A 23,117-nucleotide genomic window follows, 5' to 3' on the forward strand; every position below is an offset into this window, starting at 1 on the left:
AATGTTTGACCTATATTGACCCACAATAATGTGGCAAGGTGCTGATGTGGATTAGAGGTGCAACAGTGCTGAGGTGGAGGACTAGGTGGCAACCACCATGGAGCTAATGTGGGTTTATTTTTGGATGAGTGAATTTCAGATCTAAGTGAATCGGGATATCCAAATCCTGCTCTTTTAATTAAAGGGGTTTCTAAGAGTTTATGGATATCTGATATGTTGATTGGTTTGATGAAGCACAAGGCCCAAATCCAGATGTATCCAAAGGTTTGGAATTTCCAAATGAATCCGAAGAGGTCAAAAATCTACAAGACCAGAGACCCAAGAATTCTTATAAAGCGAATTGATGAAAATCATGAATCCGAATGTGAGTTGGGCAAGTTGATGTGCTCCAACTGCGAACGTGGCCCAATGAGGTGGTGGCACATGGACAATAGGGATGCCAATGTCAGCACCGTTGATTTTGGTCTTTTTGGACCAAGGAGGAGAATGTTGAGCATTGATGATCCGAAAGACATAGGAAAATAATTAGATAATGCAATTGTTATCTTCGAAGGAAATAAAAGTGTAATTCACTTAATTATAAACTGTGCTGTTATGTTTTGGTTAGATTATACGAGTTTCCTCCTATTAAGTAATGATGGTGCATGCAGGGAAAGGCGCTTTCAAGTAAATGCAAAATATTAAGAAGACTGCCGAAAGGACCTATGCATTAAATTTGCATGGTATAGTGTGTGACAATGATTGTTCAGCCTTTTTGGGCTTTGTTCAACCTTGCATTATGAAGGTTTAAAGTTCAACAAAGGCTTTCAAATTAACTTGAGGGTTGACACATAGTAGGGATGCTGATGTCATTCAGGGGAGATTAAAAGTTAATCTTTTGCAACCCCTCAAAGTCTTTGGTAAATCCTAGAAGTTCAGAAATTCAATAATGTCCCAAAACCTTTTCGAAAGATTGGATAGCTTTTGCTTTTCAGGGGGGAACATTTCAAAAGCAGATTCATAAGCTTCGAAGACTTCAATATGAACTAGAAGTAGAAACTTTGAATTTCCATGGAAGCTAAATGTATGCACCTTCAAAACTTTAGACTTTCAAGTGTATTTTCAATAGTCAACTTTTGAAAGTTCCTAAAGACTTCCAAAATATTCGAAGGTTTGAAGCTATGAAATGCATCGAAAGGCTTTGACATGACATTCAAAAGTGAAAACCTAGACAGCTTCATAAACTTCGAAAACTTCCACAAGTTGAACTCTTGAAATGTCCTGAAATTTTGAAAAGGGTCACTCAAATGCCTTTTCAAGACTTTTTGGAAAAGGAATTTTCAAAAACCCCAAAAGCTCTTGACAAAAAACTAAAGTTGTTTTTTCAAAGAGACCAAAATGAAAACTCTTAGAGAAAATCTAAAGAAAATAAAAGCAATCCTAGACCAATGGAATCAAATGCTAAAATTCCTTAGCATGAGCTTAAGAAATCATGAACGTTCAAAAAGCTTTAATGAACAAACAAATTTTTTCCTTGATACTCTTCAAAAGAATCAAAGGAATACATCATGCAAGAAGCAAAGTTCAAAACTCTTAAATCAAGCTTTGAAGGAATTACCAAAAGTTGATCAGATTCAAATATAGTGCAAAGAGAAAATCTCACAATTTCAAAGGAGGGGTCCCCAAATCTTAAAAATTTAAGAAAGTTGTTGAGGGCTCAACACACTGGGACTAGTCAATTTCTATTGTCATTCTTGCCCTTGCACTGTATTTCATATATTCTCTTAATCAGGCATTTGGCTTTTAGCTGGACACTTAGTTCTTTGTCTTTTCTTGCTTTTTTTTTTAATTTTTTCTTGCATTTTCTTTTGTTTTTGAAGTGGCTTTCGCACTCCTACTTTGCATTTATACTCTTCTAATCCAAGTGACCTAGCTTTATGGTTGTTTGTTGGACATGAACAAAATCCTCTTATCTTATTTAGCATTATATTTTTATAGGCATAAATATCTAGGCATGGTTTATTACATTTGTGTTGAGGTTGTTATATATAAAGAAGATCATGAGTCAAAGTTAACTTTATAATTATGAAAAATGTGTTAGATACACGTGACATGTAGAATCTATGAAAAAATACTAGGATTGCCCCGAAAATTTGGTGCATAAGGCTATAACTACTCTTTCATAGCTTTAATTTGTAAAGATCTATAGCTATTCTTCCATAGAATCTTTGAAGGTTGCTTTGTGAAGATGCATGCATAAAAGACCTTTTAATGTTTTTTGTATTCCCTCTTTGTATTATGTTTTTCATTTACAATTATCATACTATATTGAACATTCTACTTTTTATTACTATATGGAACTAGTTATTCTATATTTCTTCTTAGAGGTGATTATGTTAGATATTAATGACCCAAAAGACTTTGGAAAATAATTAAATAAAGGAATTGTCATCTTATGAGGAAATAAGGGTGTAAATCACCAAATTATGAACTAGGTTGTTAGATTTTGGTTAGAGTTTATGAGTTGCCTCCTATTATTTAATGAAGGCCTATTCATTGCATTTTGTGCAGAATTCCATGAAGACCATCCAAAGTTGAAGAATGTTTTGATATGAATAAATCTTTTATTTTATGCAATCCTATTTTTCGCTTGTGCACTTTGAAATTCTAACATTGGCATCAGAGCAATCTTGATGTTTGGTCGAAGGAGAAGAGCACTTGATACCCATGTGCCTGTTCAAGCAAATATGGGCATGAACCAATGACAAGGAGAGTGTCGTAGATCAGAAAATGGTGTAAAATGCAAGGTGCAACCATGAACATTGAAGAAGAAATCCATCTCATTTTTGCAATTGGTTAAAATGAGTTCTTTCTTATCATTTATCTTTTTTCGGTGATTTCAGTTGCATCAGTAACTACATTCGGAGAAACTCTGAAGTATATCCTTAGTTTCTCAAGGTTCATCTTATTAATCCCAAATGAACCAGATTGCCTATAAAAATTGGGATATGCAATCACTAGTTTGCTAATTGTAAGGAAGGTGATTGTATGTATGTGACCCACCTGAAATATGATTAAGGGGGTCAAGATATATGAAATGCTTCTGTGCAATCAGCCTCCTGAAAATTGGACAAGGAGGGGATGTTGGCATAATCTCTCGACTGAAGGAGGAAGTAACTGTTAGTTTTTCAGTCTTAGATTATCGTTACCTTGAGATTGAGCTTTAGGGCTCGAATTTGGAATTTTCCATTGATTTACCTAGAAATGTTATCTTTTGGGCTTCTAAACTGTTTGGTTGCACTTGAATTTGACCAAATGCTGACAAAGATGCACAATGAAGGATGCAAGTTACAAGGATGCACTATGAAGAATGCAAGTTTGTTAAAAATTGGAAGCTAGGGCCAAACTCCATATGGGTCACCTTATTTATGGCAGTTGATATTTTTCTTGGATTCCTCTCTCCGAGAAGTGTACGATTGATCTAAAGATCATCCAATTCCGACATGTATATATGGAGATATGAATTTATTTATATTATTGACAATTTGTCAAGGTCGGCCAGCAAGCAAAACAAGCATTTTTACCCCCAACTTAACCTCAACGTTGCATATAAAAGGAGGAGACCTCATGGCATTATTTCACCATCTCATCCTCACACATCTATCTCTTCTCTCTTGATTGGGTACGCAAATCTGGGGCAGCATCTCTCTCACACGTGCGAAGGAGGAAGGAAGACTTTTCTGTTTAGGGCAGCGTTGACCAGGTTTGACCGAAGTGCAGAAGTGTTGTTTTGACAGCATTGACCAACGTTGACCTCTTCTTGTTTGCGGATTGGGTTAGGCTGCCTCTCCTTGGCAGGCCGCAGTTCTGGACAGCCACTTTGACCCTACTTTGACCCTGTGTTGACCAACGTTGACTGTCCTAGGGCTGGCCGCAGGCTTGACTGCAGTTGACCAATGTTTGACTGGGATTTTTGGACTGTTTTGGGCTGATACATCTTGCTGTTGGAGGCCGAGTTGACTGAGCTTTGACCGAGCTTGATTGGAGGTCAAATCTGACCTGTTTGACCAGCGTTGACTTTGCTGGTTAGGGTTTGCTGTTGCTGTCATAAAATATCAGATTTGTATATTTGTACTATCTCTCTCTTTCTACTAAACTATTGAAGAATATAAGAAGAATTGATCAAGGGTTTCCCCACATTGGGGTTTGTCCCTGGCTAGTGCCACATCTTGTGTCCTCTTGTCTTGGCTTGTCTTCTACTGTTTATGTTTATGTTCTATCTGCATTTTACTATCATGTTGATGTGATTGCTAAATTGGATATTGATATTGGGCTAATAAGAAAATTGAAGTAGTCATGACTTGACAGATTCTTAATTTCTGAACAAATCATGATGAAAGATGTTTTCATAGAAGCCACAATTCTGCCAGTTGCAAGATCTGATCACTGGCCGATTAAGATGGAAATAGATCTCAAACAAAGACCTAATAACAGACCATTTAGATTTGAAGCATTTTGGCTTAGAAACGAGGGGCTGATAGAGAAACTTGAAGAATGGTGGAAGAAGAGCGAACAAAAAGGAAAAAATAAAATGCATACCTTCCAACTCAAATTAAAAGAGTTGAGGGGCAAAATAAAAAAGTGGAATAAAGAAGAATTTGGAAATATACTAAAGGAGAAACAGCGCCTAGAGCAAAGAATGAATGAGCTGCAACAGATGGATATATTAGAAGGTTTACAGGAAGATAGAATAAAGGAAGAAGGAATTATAATAAATCAACTAGAAGAGAGAAGAAAACAAGAAGAGATCTTATGGAGACAGAAGTCAAGAGTTCAGTGGCTTAGAGAAGGAGAAAGGAATACTAAGTTCTTCCATAAAGCAATGATACAGCATAGACAAAGAAACAGAATTTTCTCCATTAAGAACCAAGAAGGTCAGCGTATCCTCCAGCATGATGAAATAGAAAAAGTACTGGTTAATCATTTCAAAAATCTTCTAAGTGAAACTCAGGAAAACAGAACAACGGCTATAATGAAGATAAGCAAGGAGATCCCTAAACTGGTAACTAGAGATCAGAATTTGGCATTGATGAGGAAAATTACTATGGAAGAAGTGGAGGAAACAGTTAGGAATATGAAAAGGAACAAAGCCCCTGGGCCAGATGGGTATACGGTAGAATTCTACCAAGCAGGATGGCACTTCCTTGCTGAAGAAGTCCTAGAAGTGGTGGAGGAAGCTCGAATTCATCAAAGAATATGGCCAGGTATAAACTCTACTTTGTTAACTCTCATTCCTAAAACTACCCACTCGGATCAAGCTGAAGGCTTCCGCCCTATAGCTTTATGTAATGTTATCTACAAGATAGTGGCATCAGTGGTGGCCCAGAGGCTGAAATCCATCCTCCCGAACATAATATCCCCAGAACAAACTGGGTTCGTAGAAGGAAGACAGATTTTGGATGGATTAGTGGTGGCCCAGGAAGTAATCCATACCTTAAAAGTGAAAAAGGAAAAAGGAATGCTGATTAAATTAGATCTGTCAAAAGCCTATGATAGATTAAATTGGAGATATTTAGAAGCCATCCTTCAAGCCTTTGGATTCTGTGATAGATGGGTGAAATGGGTCTTAAGTATGATCTCCACGCCAAATTTTTCCATCTTGCTAAATGGAGCCCCATCTGCTACTTTTAATGCTTCAAGAGGCCTTCGACAGGGTGATCCCTTATCCCCCTTTCTCTTCATAATAGCAGCAGAAGGATTAGGCAGATATTTCAAAAAAGAATTAAGAGAAAGAAAAATCCAAGGTCTGAGGTTATGGGGCAATCACACTATAGTCACTCACCAACAGTTCGTGGACGATATCATGATATACTGTAAAGTATCCCTGAAAGAGGTGAGACGGATAAGGAGAATTTTAGAGGTGTTTATGAAAGGTTCAGGTATGGAGATAAATAATGAAAAATCAAGAACGTTCTTTTTTAATACAGTGGAACCCATCAAAAATCACTTAACCAGAACCTTGGGTTATAGAAAAGGGGAGCTCCCAACAAAGTATTTAGGAACCATGCTGGACTCATCATCCCTAAAAATAGGAAACTGGAGATCCATAATAGAAAAGATCATGAAAAGACTAGAAAATTGGTCTTTCCGCACCCTGAATCTTGCTGCAAGAGTTGTACTGCTCAAATCAACCATACAGGCGATCCCAATATATCCACTATCAGTAATGGCAGCACCAAAAGGGATATGCAACAAGCTGATAGAGATTTATAGAAAATTCCTATGGGGAGGGCCTAAGCAACAAAAGAAATGGGCTCTCTGCTCCTGGGATAGCCTAACTAAACCAAAAGAAAAAGGCGGATTAGGTCTAAGGGACCCGTCTGTAGTATGTACTAAATCAAGTTCTAGCAGCAAAACTAAGATGGAGATGGATGCAAGGAGGAAAGGACCTTTGGAAAGAAATGAGGACAACAAAATATAATATGCCATCAACACCTGAAGAAATATTAAGGAAACAAGAAATACCAAGAGGATCAGCTATATGGGAACTGGCCAATCAAAACAGAGAAATAGTAGATGGAAATATATTTTGGGAAATCAAAGGGGGCCAGACAACGAGATTCTGGGAAGAAGCGTGACAACAAAGGGAGAAAATGGTGAATCTACAGGGAATGCAGGATATTTACAGAATAGGGATAGACAAAGGACTCATCTTGGTCAAAGATTATTGGATAGAAGGAAGAGAAAATGAAGAATGGAGAGAATGGAAAACAATAGAAGATTGGAACAGGAATTCAACGGAGGAACAAAAAATCTTGTTTAGTAAGGAATTAGAATCCAGGAAAATAAAAATCAGAGGAGGTAATGATACCCTACGATGGGGAAAAAAAAGTAAAGGAACTTTCACTATTAAGGAAGCATATAATATAAAAGTCCAGCAAGATCAAAGGGAAGAGGAGCAAAAATGGAGAAAACTTTGGAAAAATAAATGGTGGACGAAGATAAAGATGTTCATGTGGTTGGTAGGAAGGAAACATATACTAACCTGGGACCAAATCCAAAAAAAAGGATTTTCAGGCCCATCAAGATGCTGTCTCTGCAACCAAGATGGAGAAGACCAGGAACATTTACTAAATGGTTGCAGAGTAGCACAATACCAATGGGATAAGACTAGAGATCTCTTTTCAAAAATCGAACGAAATCCACAAGATATCATACAAACTCTGTGTAATTGGGGAGAAGGAAAATTTAAAAGCTCGGTGGTGAGAAAAGCCTAGAACATGGTGGCAGGATTCAATGTGTGGAATATTTGGAAAGAAAGAAATGGAAGAATTTTCCAAAAGAAAATATCAAATCCGGAAGAAGTTTGGCAAAGGACCCTGAGACAAATCAGAGAATCAATTCTTGCAGAAGTATAGACAGAGGAAGATTGGTAAACCTCTGAAGAAGAAGCAGAAATCCTAAGAAGGTTGAACTTGGAACAAGGGATGGTCTTTCAACAAAAAACAAAGCAACAACAACCTATTGTTACCCAAAGTCTTACAGTCTTCCGAAGGCCACAGGAAGGGTTTATCAAGCTCAACTTCGACAGAGTGGCAAAGGGGAATCCAGGTCCAGCAGGATACGGAGGAATTTTTAGAGACAATCAAGGAAATATAGAATGGATTTATGCAGAACATGGACGAACTATGAGTAATAATGAAGCGGAATTCATGGCAGCTTATCAGGGCCTCAAAATTGCGATAAGAAATGGATATAGAAAGGTAGAGATCGAAGGCGACTCAGCCTTGGTTATAAGCACCATAAAAAAACTAATACAAGGGAAACAGTGGGAGCAGGTAGCCAAAAGCTGGAGAACGGCGAGCCTGGTCCAAGAAATTGAAGAAATACTGAAAGGTATAGAATACAAGACCACCTCTCACGTTAAGCGAGAAGGAAATAAACCTGCAGATTTCTTGGCCAATTGGGGAAGCAAGGAATTAATAGGGAAAGTGGATGATAGTTGGACAAACCAAATGGAGATGACAAGATGGGAAAGTTTAAGACAACTCATAGAACACGATACCCATGAAACAATATAATTGCAATCAAAAAACCGTGGAGCTCCTGAGCGGGATGACAAGGCAGGAGCATTCGGCAGCAAAGATAGGACAGAAGGACGGCGGCCACACTTCCCTGACCACAGTAATTAATGATAATTCAGAGCAGCAGGTACGGAAATCAAATCAAAACTCGAGAAACATCGCAGAGAGTATCATGCAAGTAATAAGGGAGAAAGGAAGTGGAGGACAAATGCATCATAAACAGAAAGGTGGCGATAAAACTATAAGGCGGAACAAGAGAAGGATGACAGACAACAAGACGTTGAAGAAGGTGGCAAGGAAAGGAGAGACCTGGCAGAGGAATAAAAACCAACGACTTAAGCGAGTCAAGATGGCAGCGAGCTGGGATAAAGAAGTTCAGTCAGAGCGGGAAGATTACAGAGACAGACAATTCGATCGGAGCAGAATCAAAATTGAGGTCGAAAGCTCAGAAGACATGGAGATTAACCAGGATGAGGGTTTCCTGAGGGGGACTTTTGAAATAGGACAGAGCAGTAAAAATGTTAAACGAGGCAGAACAGGCGGAAGAGGGAGAGGACGCGGACGAAGAGGTAAGGGCCGACCTCGGCAAGAAAACAATGGAGAGGAGGGAAACCAGACACGGGAAAAACAAAAAAGGGGGAGGAAATCTATCCGTAGGGCGGCTCATGAGGCAGAGCAGGCTTACAATCAAGAAACAAATGAAGACATTTGAAAAATCATAGATGTCATGGAAAACAAAGTCCTGGAAGAACCATCAGACCCTGAGATGGAAGAGTGGAAATCTCAGATGCCAGATCCAGGCAATACCAGAGGTAGACTAACCCTATACTGTCAAGCTCTCCACATTTACTGGGTCCTGAAGCACCTTTTGGCCAAGGCAATGGAACAGGTCGCTGTAGAAATGGTGGAGACGGCCCAGGAATCGCTGGCAGCAAGAAAGGAGATGGCTAATGTCGAAGTTATAATGCGTCAACAGAATGAGCAGATCAAGGAGATACATGGGATGCTGAAGGAACTGGTAAAAACCAAGGACAATAACGAAACCAAAAAGGGAAGCGCGGAGACTTGAGAGGCTAGTTAACTCTCTCTTTTTTATTTTTGTTGCTACAGATCTGTTTTGGGAATTTGATTGCATGTTACAACAATCAGTAGTGAAGATAGGTCTTTGAGTAGATCTTAGAAAAAACAGTCTCTGAAAACAATCTGATTATGAAGGTTTAATGTCTTGTAAGTTTTTTTCTGACGGTATGAAAAAAGAAAAACAGTACCGAATGCATGACGAAGAGGAACCAACAGATCCGGTTTCCCATATGGGCGGATTGAGGTTCCTTAGTATGTAATTTTCAGTTTTTCTGTAGATAATAGAAATTCCTTAGCTTACAAAAAAAATTAAGAAAATTGAAGTAAATTGCTCTTAAGCATAGAACATACCAAAAATTAACATGGTATCAAAGGTGAGGTGAAGACAAAGCCCAAGCAAGAGTGAAAGAGCAATCACCAAAGACAGTTGGACAAGGACAAAAGGCTCAATGGGTTCCTCATCCACTTCCCGGCTAAAGACAAGCTCCGTGAAAAGTCGGACTGTCACGGATGGAAGATGTCTCTTGACCTGAAATTAGAAGAACAAGAAGTGTTGGGTTATGTGAAGGGTAAAATCCCTGAGCCTCCATCAAATGCACCAGCTGCTACAAAGAGCAAGTACAACAAGGCTGAAGTCAAAGCAAAGAAGATTATCAGAGATTCCATTGACAAGCGTTTGGTGGCCTACATCTCCAATTTGAACACCTCCAAGGAGATCTACGACAGATTGGTAAGCATGTTCAAGGTTAGTGATGCAAATCAAATTTTGTTCCTCAAAAATAAGTTGAAGGATATTAAGAAGGGCAAGGACGAGGATATTCAATCCTACTTCTTAAGGATCACTGAGATCAAGAATGATCTTCTATTAATTGGAGAAGTCATTCCTGACAGGGAACTTACTATCACTACACTTGGAGGGCTCCCACCCGAGTGGTATACATTTATAACCACTATTCTCAATAATGATTGAATTCCAGGATTTGAAGAATTGATGTCAAGATGCATTCAAGAAAAAACAAGAATGGTGGAGAAAGAAATGCCTTCTAATAGAGGCAACCCCACTGCTTTCTCCACTCATGCCCAAAGGAGAAATAATGCAGGGTCTAAAGGTCATTTCAATGGAATGCCCAGATCTAAGGGTGGAAGGAAAGGCAGGTGCTTTGTTTGCAATAAGTTTGGCCACTATGCGAGGGAGTATCCAAATAGAAGGAACACATCACATGATGATGATCACAATAACTCTAGGGGCAACTTCAACAACAACAATCAAAGTGTTAAAATTGGAAACTAGGGCCAAACTCCATGTGGGTCAGCTTATTTATGGTAGCTGATATTTTTATTGGATCCCTCTCGTCAAGAGGTGTAGGATTGATCTAAAGATCATCCGATTCCGATAAGTATTTATGGAGATATGAATTTATTTTGATTATGGAATTATTATCAAGCCGACCAACAACTTATAGCCCAAACGTCGTGTCTATTCATCATCTACATGTTAGTATAAATAGAAGAGGATTTAAAGACATTTGTAACTCTCTTCAAGTGATCTCCTCTCCACATCTTGGGTTTTTGGAGAAAGATACGCTGGCCTAGTATAATGATACCCTAATGGAGAATGCAGTCATAAATCCGCAGGCAAGTTAGAAGTAGCTGCAGTCAAAGTATATGGAGACACAGCAAACCAATACGTTGTTCATGAAGAAATGTAATACGTTGTTCTTGGAAGACCTAGCCGCAGTCATAAAAGGGTATTGACTGCACCATGTTTAGGTGCAGTCATGTTGAGACACTCTCGGCATCCTGTAATGTTCTCAGTGTAGATCAGGCTTCGTCTATAGTGGATCTGGCAATGTGGTTACACACACCACTTATACGAATACGTGGAAACATATATACGTTGTCCCGAAGTCATACCCAGGCACGCAGTGGATCTGGCAGCGTGGTTATACGTGGAAACATATATAGGCAGTCATGATATACGTTGTCCAGAAGACACACACAGGCACGCAGTGGATCTGGCAGCGTGGTTACACACAAGGCACGCAGTAGATCTGGCAGCATGGTTGTACATGGAAACATATATACGCAGCAATTCTATATACGCATATACATTCGCAGCAAACGCAAGTCATATGCAGATATGGAATACGTTGCAAGCCGCAATCACATAGAGAGGAGCCGCAGTAGGGTTGACTGCACCTAGGGTTTCGGTGCAGTCACAACCTCGATGCCAGGAGCAATGAATAACGTCATCGCAGTGAAGAAGAGTCTCAGCATACCTATGATCTGAAGGAGGTATCTCACATTCTTTCGTGTGAGTATTGGAGCAGATCCGCTCTACAGGATTTATCATATTGTTTGGTACAAATGATAAAGGAATGATGTAGTCTCAGCAGCATAACAATAAGGGTTACATAATAAAGCAGTAATGAGAATCACTGTCTCAACAAATATACAGTGATGAAAAAGGTATATTGCAACAGTCCACATAATGATGACTTCAATGAAGAGCTCATTGACATAATGTAATGATTGTCTTAGTGCATCAATGAAAGCATAGAGATCACAATGAGTGGATCACGTTGATATGAAGCAACAATGAAGATCTCCGTAATGATGGTGCTGAAATGAGGAAGATCTCAGCAGCGATGGAAAAGAGGATTAGAGATATGGTATATGGATCTCGGTGACATGCAGTTGTGACTTGGAGTACAGCATGATGTGTGAGATCATGTGCATGGGCAGCACAATGATACATGGATCATGGACATAAAGCGCAGCATGAGATCATGGACATAAAGGGCAGCATGGTGATGAATCGGATCATGGTCATGGGCAGCATGATGATAATCATGATTAGTGCAACATGGTGCAGTATGCAGTGGTGCAACAAGTGAACCAGATGCACCACTACGATAGGTGAAGCCGTCACCTTGGAGAATCAGTTGAAGCAGAATGTCTTCAACTGATCTCATCGTTATATAAAATGATCTATGCTAGATCTAGATAAGTCAAAGTGTTGACTTCTGTTGTAAATGTACTATCTCTCTCTCTTTCTCTGCTGAACTTTGAAGAACATAAAAGAAGAATTGATCAAGGGTTTCTCCACATTGTGGGGTTTGTCCCTGGCTAGCGCCACATCTTGTGTCCTCTTGTCTTGGCTTGTCTTCTGCGATTTATATTTATGTTCTATCTGCAGTTTACTTTAATGCTGATGTGATTGCTAACTATGAAAATTTAAATAAATTGGTCTTGCATAGAACATACCTAAACTTAACACAAAGGAATGGCAGGTTCAATGGCAAAGGAAAAAGGAATGCGGGACATCATCGAAATGGTCAACCCTCCAAGAAAGCAAGGAACTCCAGGTATGAAGAATCAAATGTTGTTAACAATAAGAAAAAGGAGTATTATCTTATATCGACCCTCTCCACTACCTCTCCTCCGGACACTTTGGGGAATTGATTTATTGATAGTAGTGCTTCAAGGCACTTCACCGGATAAAAGGAAGCTCTCTTTAATTTGATAGAGAAGGAGACAAACTTGGAGATTATTCTTGGAGACAATGTCACCTATCCCGTAAAGGGTGTACGGAATGTTACCCTTCAATTGAATCAAGGTAACACGATTCATTTACAAGAAGTTCTATATGTACCTGATCTCAAGAAGAACCTGGTGTCCATTTCGACAATGGAGGACAAAGGATACAAGGTGGCATTCATCAATGGAAAGGTACGAGTTTGGAAAAGAAATTTTAAAGATGCTTTTACTCTTGGGTTCCAGGTTGACACTTTGTATCAAGTTGGAAGAAGTCCATTGGGGGCCATGTTTTGCGACACATCTCTACAATCTGAACTATGGCACCGAAGGTTTGCCCATCTTCATTATAAGGCTCTTCTCGATGTGAGACAGATGGTGACAGGTATGCCCGAGTTCAAAGTAGAGCATGAAGGTATATGTCCAGGATGGACCAAGGGAAAACTTACAAAAGGGACCATTCCCCTCTAGTAATAGCAAGACCACCGATATATTGCAGTTGATCCACTCCGACATATCTTGTATGATGCCTGTAAACTCTTTGGGAGGATATTTATATTATCTCACTTTTACGGATGATTATTCTCGCAAGACTTGGATCTACTTCTTGAAAAAGAAGGATGAAGTGTTCACATGGTTCCGTCACTTCAAAGCCATAATCGAAAATCAATCCGAGAAGAGAATCAAGATATTGAGGACTGATAATGGGACCGAATATGAATCCAATGAATTCCATGACTATTGCAAAGAAGTTGGCATTAAAGAAGAGACCACAATACCATACACTCCTTAGCAAAATGGTGTGGCTGAAAGGAAGAACCGTACTATTATGGAAGTTGTTCGTGCCATGCTTCATGATCAAAGGCTTCTGAAGTTTCTATTGGTTGAAGCTGCGAATACCACCGTGTATGTTCAAAACCGATGCCCTCATCAAGCATTGGACTCCAAGACTCCCAAAGAAATGTTCACTAATAAGAAACCCGATGTCTTTCATTTTAGAATTTTTGGAAGTCCAGTATACTTTCATGTGTCAAAAGAGAAAAGCAGCAAATTAGGTGCATCTGGAAAAGAAAAGGAATCTTTGTGGGCTATACCGAAAATTCTAAGGGCTAGAAAATTTATGTGGCTGGTCAAAGGGAAGTTGAGATAAGTCATGATGTCACCTTTGACGAAGATATGGCTCTTAACAAGGTTGACAACCTTCTTATACCAAGGAACGATAAAGAAGTTGACACTGGGAAGCAGGGTGAAAAAGAAGATGAAACGATGCCTAATGTTGATGAACCTATGGATCCTATTGATCCTCCTCCTCCAAGAAGAGGCCCTCATGGCTTAGGGAGACTCTCGAAGATGCCGAGAGACATATTGCACCAAGGGGGACTTTCCGTGAAAGCAAGAAGTCGACCAGGTATCAGGGATACTTGACCATTATGAGCACTATCATTCAAAACGAGCCTACATCATTCGAAGAAGCCGTGAAGCATCAAGTATGGAAGGATGCTATGAATGAAGAATACGAGTCCATTATGAAGAATGATGTCTGAGATGTGGTCCCTAGACCCCAGGACAAATCAGTTGTCACCTCTAAATCGATTTACAAAATCAAGCATGGAGCTGATGGGAGTGCAGAAAAGTGCAAGGCTTGCTTTGTTGCTCGAGGCTTCTCTCAAAAGAAAGGTGTAGATTACAATGAGATATTTGCACCTGTTGCCCGATACACCACCATCCGCTCGATCATAGCCCTTGTTGCTTCGCAAGGATGGAACCTACATCAGATGGATGTCAAGACTGCTTTCTTGCATGGTTCGATTAAAGAGGAAGTCTATGTGGAACAACCCGAGGGTTTGAGATTCATGATCGGGAATCTCATGTATGCAGGTTGAAGAAAGCTCTCTATGGGTTGAAGCAAGCACCCCGGGCTTGGTATGAGAGGATTGATAACTATCTGATGAAGTTGGGATTCACTAGGAGTGAAGTCGATTCAAACCTTTACTTTAAGGTTGAAGATGATAGACCTCTCATACTGGTGCTTTATGTGGATGACCTCTTTCTGACTGGTGCAAACCCTCTCATTCACAAATGTAAGAGGGGGTTGGCTTTTGAATTTGAGATGAAGGACCTAGGACTGATGCACTACTTCCTAGGGTTTGAGATCTGGCAAAAGCCAAGAGAAATTTCCCTATCTCAAGGAAAATATGTTGTGAAGATATTGGAAAGATTTGGGATGGTGGACTGCAAACCCATGACTACCTCGATGGAGCTTAACTTTAAGAAGTTATGCGGTAGTGTTGCCGGACCTAAATTGGGAAATGCTTCTGAGTATCGTCAACTCATAGGAGCACTGATGTTCTTGGTGAACTCCCATCCAAATATATGTTTTGCAATTAACAGGTTGAGCCAATATATGGTTGAGCCTCATCACACACATTGGATTGGTGCCAAGAATCTTCTGAGATATCTTCAGGGCACAATCACTCATGGACTGAGATACATTGTCGGAGATGTGAGGCTGCATGGTTATTCTGATGTTGATTGGGCAGGTAATGTGGTGGATCGCAAGAGCACTTTCGGGTGTTGTTTCTCTTTGGGTTCTGCTTCGATATCCAGGATGAGCAGGAAGGAGAAATCGGTTGCTTTGAGCACTGCTGAGGCCGAATACATAGCTGCGAGTATGGCCTCCTGTGAAGCTATCTGGTTGAGGAAACTCTTCAATGCGCTGTTTGGACATGTGTTGGATACCACCGTGATCCTTTGTGACAACCAGAGTGGGATCCAATTATCAGAGAATCTCGTATTTCATGATCGCTCCAAGCACATAGACATCAGGTACCACTTTATCCAGCATATGGTACAACGTGGAGCAATAAGGCTCCAACACATTGGGGTTAATGAGCAGGTCGTCGATATTCTGACGAAGCCCCTGGGAAAAGTCAAATTCTTGACTTTCTGAGAACGACTAGGAGTCGTGGAGAGACCCTCTTATGAGGGTCTTATATGATATGGACATTGAGCTCTGGGAGCTCCGAGGGGCTTGGGGTACTTCTTGGAGTGATGAGCAACTATAGGGTGAGTGGTTCAGCATTCCCCTAGTGGTTTGCTATGTACAGGGTGAGAGGTCCAACCTTCCCCTATGATACCCCATGGCGACATGTAGGTAGGATAAGTGGTTCATCCTTCTCCTGCTGAGACATCCTACCCATGCAGTGTGGGACTCATGGGAAGTACCTCTCATCTGGCCAATGAGTAGGGAAATGAGGATAGGGGCCATAGTACTATCGATGGACGCATCATGTACTACCGTACTCCCTATGCTAGGATGATATTGATCTAGGATCAATTGGAACTGACTTCGAGTCAGTAAGAGTGTTATGAGACACTCTCTTTTATCTGGGACTGACTTCGAGTTGGTAGAGAATGGTATGATACATTCTCGATCACTTCTTCTTCTTCATAGTTCAACAGAGCAAAGCAGTGCATTGATCACAAAGATAGTACCGATTGACAAATGGATTAGCAGATGGAGTTCTCCCTCGTTGAGAGGGAGTGTTAAAATTGGAAACTAGGCCAAACTCCATATGGGTCACCTTATTTATGGCAGCTGATATTTTTCTTGGATTCCTCTCTCCAAGAGGTGTAGGATTGATCTAAAGATCATCCGATTCCGACATGTATATATGGAGATATAAATTTATTTATATTATTGACACTTTGTCAAGGTCGGCCAGCAAGCAAAACAGGTATTTTTACCCCCAACTTAACCACAATGTTGCATATAAAAGGATGAGACCTCATGGCATTATTTCACCATCTGATCCTCACACATCTATCTCTTCTCTCTTGATTGGGTATGCAGATCTGGGGCAGCATCTCTCTCACACGTGTGAAGGAGGAAGGAAGACTTTTTTTAGGGCAGCGTTGACCAGGTTTGACCAAAGTGCAAAAGTGTTGTTTTGACAGCGTTGACCAGCTTTGACCTCTTCTTGTTTGCAGATTGGGTTAGGCTGCCTCTCCTTGGCAAGCCGCAGTCTTGGACAGCCACTTTGACCCTGCATTGACCAGCATCGACTGTCCTAGGGCTGGCCGCAAGCTTGACTGCAGTTGACCAATGTTTGACTGGGACTTTCAGACTGTTGGAGGCCAAGTTGATTGAGCTTTGACCGAGCTTGATTGGAGGTAAAATCTGACCTGTTTGACCAGAGTTGACTTTGCTGGTTAGGGTTTGCTGTTGCTGTCATAAAATATCAGATTTGTATATTTGTACTATCTCTCTCTCTCTCTGCTGAACTATTGAAGAATATAAGAAGAATTGATCAAAGGTTCCCCCCATTGGGTTTTGTACCTGGGCTTGGCTTGTCTTCTACTGTTTATGTTTATGTTCTATCTGCATTATACTATCATGTTGATGTGATTGCTAAGTTGGATATTGATATTGGGCTAATAAGAAAATTGAAGTAAATTGCTCTCAAGCATAGAACATACCAAAAATTAACAAAGTTACAAGGATGGCAATAAAGTTAGCTCATTGCTTAATCAGTTACCACATTACAGATGTAGGATTTTTGATGTGTTAGGTTGCACATGTGTTAGGTTGCACAAGGTAGTAAACACAAAGTTATTTGGATGTGTTAGGCTGTGCCAGGCTGTAAACATAGTTGGCACATTATTCAGATGGTCCAACATTACAAGATACTAGTTCACAAGCTTGGCAGATTGCATTGGGCAATAGGCACAGTTAGCACATTGTTTAAGGTGTTCCAGTATTACAGGAACAGGAATTGGTATGAGTTACACTGTTTGAATGAATAAACACAAATGGGCAGTACATTATATGTTCCAACAATTACATAATTAAAGGTTTTGTGGCTACATGATTTTTGGATACATGGATGGGCAACAATTGCACAACTATCAGATCAGGGCACTTCATTGAAAACTTGAAATTTCACAGAGTCAAACCATGGAAATCAAAGCTTCGAGACATCAATATATGGGTAGGGTTTCTCAAGGATGAACCATGAAGCCCAATTCCAAGAGGACAAGCTAAAACATACTTCACCTGTGTCAGCACCATTGGATTTTGGTCTTTTTGGTTCAAGGAAGAGAATGTTGGACATTGATGATATAAAAGACTTGGGAAAATAATTAAATAATGCAATTGCTATGTTAGAAGGAAATAAAAGTGTAGCCCCGAGGGTTAGCTCAATTGGTCGAGTCTCCATTGTTAAAGCAACTTTGTTATTGAGAGGTCACGGGTTCAATTCTCTCAACACCCTTGGGGTCAGGCTCTGTGGTTGAGCCGGCAAGGAGTGATCCCTTCGGGTGGATCTGCCTTGTACAAATATTCCATGGACGTAGCAATCACTATTCTCCGGGGTCCATGAACAACATAGAAAAAAAGGAAATAAAAGTGTAACTCACTTAATTATAAACTAGGATGTTAAACCTTGGTTAGATTTTATAAGTTTCCTCCCATAATTAATGATGCCTCTTCGTTGTATTTTGTGTGGAGTTAGTTCCATGAGGACCACCCAAAATTGACGAATGTTCTTGATATGAATAAATCGTTATTTTCTGCAACCTTGTTTTTCATTTGTATGTTCTGAAATACTAACAGATTAAAACAGTGCATGCTTTGTTAAGCATTGACAAATTCAGTGACATGGTATCACTATCAAGGGGCCTAGCACTTTTGTCATGGTAGAAGGCACAAATTAGCTCAGCTGATAGCAAAGACAACTCTAATCTTTAACATTTCAATGGAAGACTGAAGTCAATACATTGATTGGTCGAATGAGAAATCAGCACGCAACTATCAAAGGGTAGTGTCAAAAGCTTCCCTAGTCACTTTATGTCTAGCCTCACAGTTCATAAAGTCATCACCCCATTCCCTAATGATCAGTATGTGAGTAAAATATCTTAAATGGGGGCTTTTAGTAGCTCATGATGACAGGTACAATATGCCCCATACAATGTAAACAAAAAACCTCTTACGAAAATTAACTCATTACCAGAGATAGAGCACTGAAATGTACGACATAAAAGATAATAATAAAAACAAAAAACTGCATTCAGACGTAAACAACAGAGGGTACATCTTATTCTCCTTTGAGTACCCTTTGCATCACATCGCGTTCATAATGATTCCAATTAAATACATGACAAGCCTCTGAGTGATTACTAACCAGCTGGAATATTAGACCAGCTGCCCAAGTATCTTAAACAATCTTCAGAGGTGACTTAATGATATATTGGAAGACAAAATGGCACATTATAACGCATAATCACCTCCCTGACTTGCATAACATTCAATGATGCCCACATCAACAGAGTCTCCTAGTTGCAAATTGACTACCTGTAGCTTGCAACCAGATATGTCGACATTATACCCTGGGTTTCTAAGTGCAATTGAACTTTCTTTTAATTGCGGCTGAACATTCAATTGCAACCAACTCTGCCTTTTGCTTTTTGAGTCGACTTTGGTCTATAGGCAGTATACCGCAGGCATGTACTAGCACACCATTTACTATGTAAAGTACTAGATTTTGCAAACTTCAGATTTCTAGTTTCTTGACCAACCAAAGCTTGTACACAAGTGACCTTTATGTATATCGCAGACTATTTCTAGTTGAATGAAAGAAAAGACTTGCCATAATCTGCTGAGGGTATTTATCCCTGACCTAAAGAATAATGACTATAATTCATTCATTAGGAGGATATCAATTATGCATAAACATAGATTCTATGATGACAATAAATAAATTTTACGACAAAAGGAGACAAGTACTTACATGTATCACCAGTGCAGGACATTTCACATGTCGGATCTTGTCAATATTCTGCAGAGCCAAATACCTCTACTTAACACTGCTGGCCATGTTTGGTGTGAAAAAATCTTCAAATAGGAACGTGAATAGAAATATATCGGATGCTTAACACAAATCGGCTTATTGTTTCCATCACTTACTTTATAGATATCAAACCAGAAAGTGATTTTGAGAGGATAAAGTACACGGAGGCCTGAAAGTATAGCACTGTGAAGAACAACTGCCCTCAACCTTGGTAAGCGAGCTGCCAAGTGTAATGTAGGGCCACTGCCAACAGACTGGCCATATAAAATCAATTCCTCCTGCTTCACTCCATATTCTGTTGTCAAACATTGGTACACTGCTTCAATGTCTGAGTATGTGTTGTATTCAGTTGCCTGTTCATTATAACCAGCATTATCTTACAAATGAGCTTCCAGTCTTTTTTACAGTATTCAATGTTTTCCCAGGGAAAAGGTTCCCCAGGATTGTCAAGCATATTGTGATAGTTCTGAATCATACCAATAATCTAGCACACTAACAGTGAAATCTACCTCGGGAGAATATTGAAAACTACTCTATTCATGCATGAACATTGAAAAACAATGGTAAATCATGCAGAACTAACGGCACTTGTCAAGCAGTTGCATCTCACCAGAACATTTCAATATAGTTGAAAAACTCTTGCCAAGACGGACACCTTATAACATTTAAAACAGCTGACACCGCAATAACATTATTTGATACAACATCTGTCGAGATCAGCATATTATGTTACCTGAAAATTTGGGACCATTATTAGGACTATTTGTAACTAGGTGGAAATAGGCACCAAGCATGTACATGTAGTGACTACACACAAATTATATGCCATCACAAACTGCTCCAAGTGACCAGTAAACCTGATTGACCTGGTCTGATTTAAAAGATATCAGAAAACACCCAGTTCTAGATGTCTACGTCAGTGTTGCAAAAGTCGGACTCAAGAAAACTCAGTTGGGGTCATCAACATAGAGAATAGGAAAACTTGGCAAAAACTCAGCAAGCATAAATTCATACTTGAATCGGAAAAAGTTGGAAAACTGAGGATAAATCTCAGAGTTTTACAACAATGGTGTGCATTCCAAAACTCGCTCGTATGAACTAATTCATTAAGCATCCTTCACTGTTCAAACTCTTTTTCATGTACTCTTATCTTCCGGCCTTAAGTCTAATCATGTTCATGTTGCAGATTCTTTCTGGTTTTGTATCAAATTATAGCTACTAGCATTTAGTATCAATAAAATTAGCAACTTTCCAAAAAAAACTGCTCCTCTGATATAAATCTCGGGGCATGCCGGTATGCTATATGAACACTTGACCTGTACCAGGGGTTTGGATCCCGCACTTTCTCTCTAAAAAAAAATGAATGTTTTTGGTAGCAAATGCTCAGCATTGTACAGGTTGGCTTTGTATAACAATCTCTAATTTTTTTTTTTAACGATGTGGTGAATAGGTAACTGCCAGTACTAATCTAGGGGATACCCAGATCAATCCTGGTAGCTGCCACTACAACACTAAGAGTACATCCAACTACCAGCAATTCGATATACTAAGATCCTATGATTTTAGTAAAACTAAACTCTTTTACTGCCAAAGTTGGGGAATTTGCTCTAGAGCCACCACCACAACAAGTCAGGTACTGTACTCGATGAGATTTGAACCATGATCTCTCCAACTCTTAAAAAAACATCTTTTTGAGGAGTTAAGGGCAGCGGAAAACACAGTTTTTGTCGAGGGCTTTAAATCTCTACGCACACACAACCTATCGTAACTAAAAATTCATGACGAATGAAGGCCTTCGCCGAAACCTCAACTGTAGTTTGCCGCAGAAGATTAGACTGAAGGGGAAGGGGCGGCATGAAGCTCCAAACCCGCGCAAGGAGCGTATCTACATAAATCAACTCTTTAGGCGGTATTGGAAGAATGAGTGACATGAAGTCATTGGTACACTTGTTAGAGCGCGGGAACTTGAAAGGATGATTATGCGGGAATCGAACCTTCGCCAATTGAATGAAAGTGGAGAAACTTTCAAAAACCAATCCCAAAGGCAGAGGAAAACAGTCACGAAAGGGTAAAAGAAGAGTTTCAACTCTATAAAAAGCTTACCTTGCCAGTAGAAGCTCCATATCCAGAATAATCGTAACTGCATAAAGCACCCCAACTTTAGGTTCCTTCCGAAATGTGGACCAAATTAATGGCAAGCACGTTTCATGTTTTAATAATAAAGATCGTCATATAAAGTTTTTAGTTGGCTCACATTAAATGTACAAGTGGAGTGCAGAAACATACGCCATTAAGTTGATGCGCAGATGTTTCCTGAGCTGAACGAATAAGTCATACATTTGCCCCAAATCGGCGGCGTTCCCGTGTGAATAGAGCACCGTAAACCTGGCATAAGGGTGACGCCAATACATTGCAACGATCCGGTTGCCCCGCTTGGTGTCCAGCAGGTGAACGTGTATATTCTTCTCGCTGCGGATCCTGGCAAACGTGATCTTGGCTCCCTCTCTCTGAATATTATACGTCGGAGGCTGCGGTGGGAAAAATGCAAACTTCGCAGCCACATTAGACACTAGGCTTCCCATTGGCCTTGAATGGGCCGCTTCAGCTGATCAAAGGTAAGCACGCATTAAGGCCATCATTGTTCAGATTTTCAGATCAGATCGTCTCCCCGGGACTCGAACCGAAGCTTTGGAGCAATGAAAGGGTTTAAACTTGCCACATTTTTTCCGAATCTTCCCTGCGATTCGAACCTCTGTCGACTGAGCTATTTTTCTCCGACGGCATTACATTTCTTTAATATCTGCGTCCAAGGACGGGCAGTGTCGAAGGTTGGTTGGTAGCTTAAAAAGGAGTCATCCAACTTCACCGGCAGGGCGCAGTGCAATTCTCCAGGCACTGGAAGTGGAATCCATTTCAACATCATATCAGTTGAGGAATCAATGAGGCAGCCAATTCTTTGGCCACTGGCTCCTTGCCTCCTCCATACCTCCCCTCTCGTTCAAACCCACGGGGTCCCAAACAGTTTTTACCACTTGCCATTGCCCGCGGGGCATGGACGGCTCAGATCTCGCTGTAAGACCTATGGACGGCGAGGATGTGAGGTGCTAGTCAAACAGCGACGGCAATTTTGACGTACGCTGCACATCGTCGGTTGACGAGAGATAAATAAGTTTTCACGTCAGTAATGGTGTGACTCACTGTCTGACTGACTCCTTTAATTAGTTGTGGTTATTTTTTTATTGCCTCTTTATCTCATGATCCTTTTATTATGGTCGCGTCCCTCTTGGTAAAGGACACCTATGATTCTAACACATAACGCATGAGCCAGCGTGGGCGAGAAACTTTCCACATAGCAAGGTCCACCACCTCTGATAGAATTTGATGGACAAATCGGTATGACAATTTAGTAACAACGGTGGAAAGAGGTCCACCACCTCTGATAGAATATGATGGACAAATCGGTATGACAATTTAGTAACAACGGTGGTGGTGGGTGGTGGTTGGTTTTTTCACTATTGAAGATTGGGATGATATTTGATTGGTAAATTGTTCGGAACTTTCTATATAATAAGGTGGGGGCATCTCATGA

At 40.1% G+C, this 23,117-nt stretch overlaps 1 protein-coding gene across 1 annotated transcript in view; it reads right to left on the minus strand.

Moving 5' to 3' along the window:
* The window catches only part of LOC149142578 (uncharacterized), a 73,266-nt gene extending 51,154 nt beyond the window's left edge, over positions 1-22,112 (minus strand). The window contains exons 1-4 of the mRNA XM_089446860.1: positions 21,815-22,112; positions 21,632-21,668; positions 19,645-19,881; positions 19,469-19,516 (exon numbers count right to left, since the gene is read on the minus strand). Coding sequence (XP_089302986.1) covers positions 19,469-19,516; positions 19,645-19,881; positions 21,632-21,668; positions 21,815-22,110 — 618 coding nt within the window. The 5' untranslated portion in view covers positions 22,111-22,112. The remainder of the gene's footprint in view (positions 1-19,468; positions 19,517-19,644; positions 19,882-21,631; positions 21,669-21,814) is intronic.
* Positions 22,113-23,117: the final 1,005 nt, after the last annotated feature.

This window comes from Pinus tabuliformis, chromosome X, assembly GCF_031772625.1.
Source record: "Pinus tabuliformis cultivar Carrire ecotype Pingquan chromosome X, CPIR1, whole genome shotgun sequence".
Lineage (NCBI taxonomy): Eukaryota > Viridiplantae > Streptophyta > Pinopsida > Pinales > Pinaceae > Pinus > Pinus tabuliformis.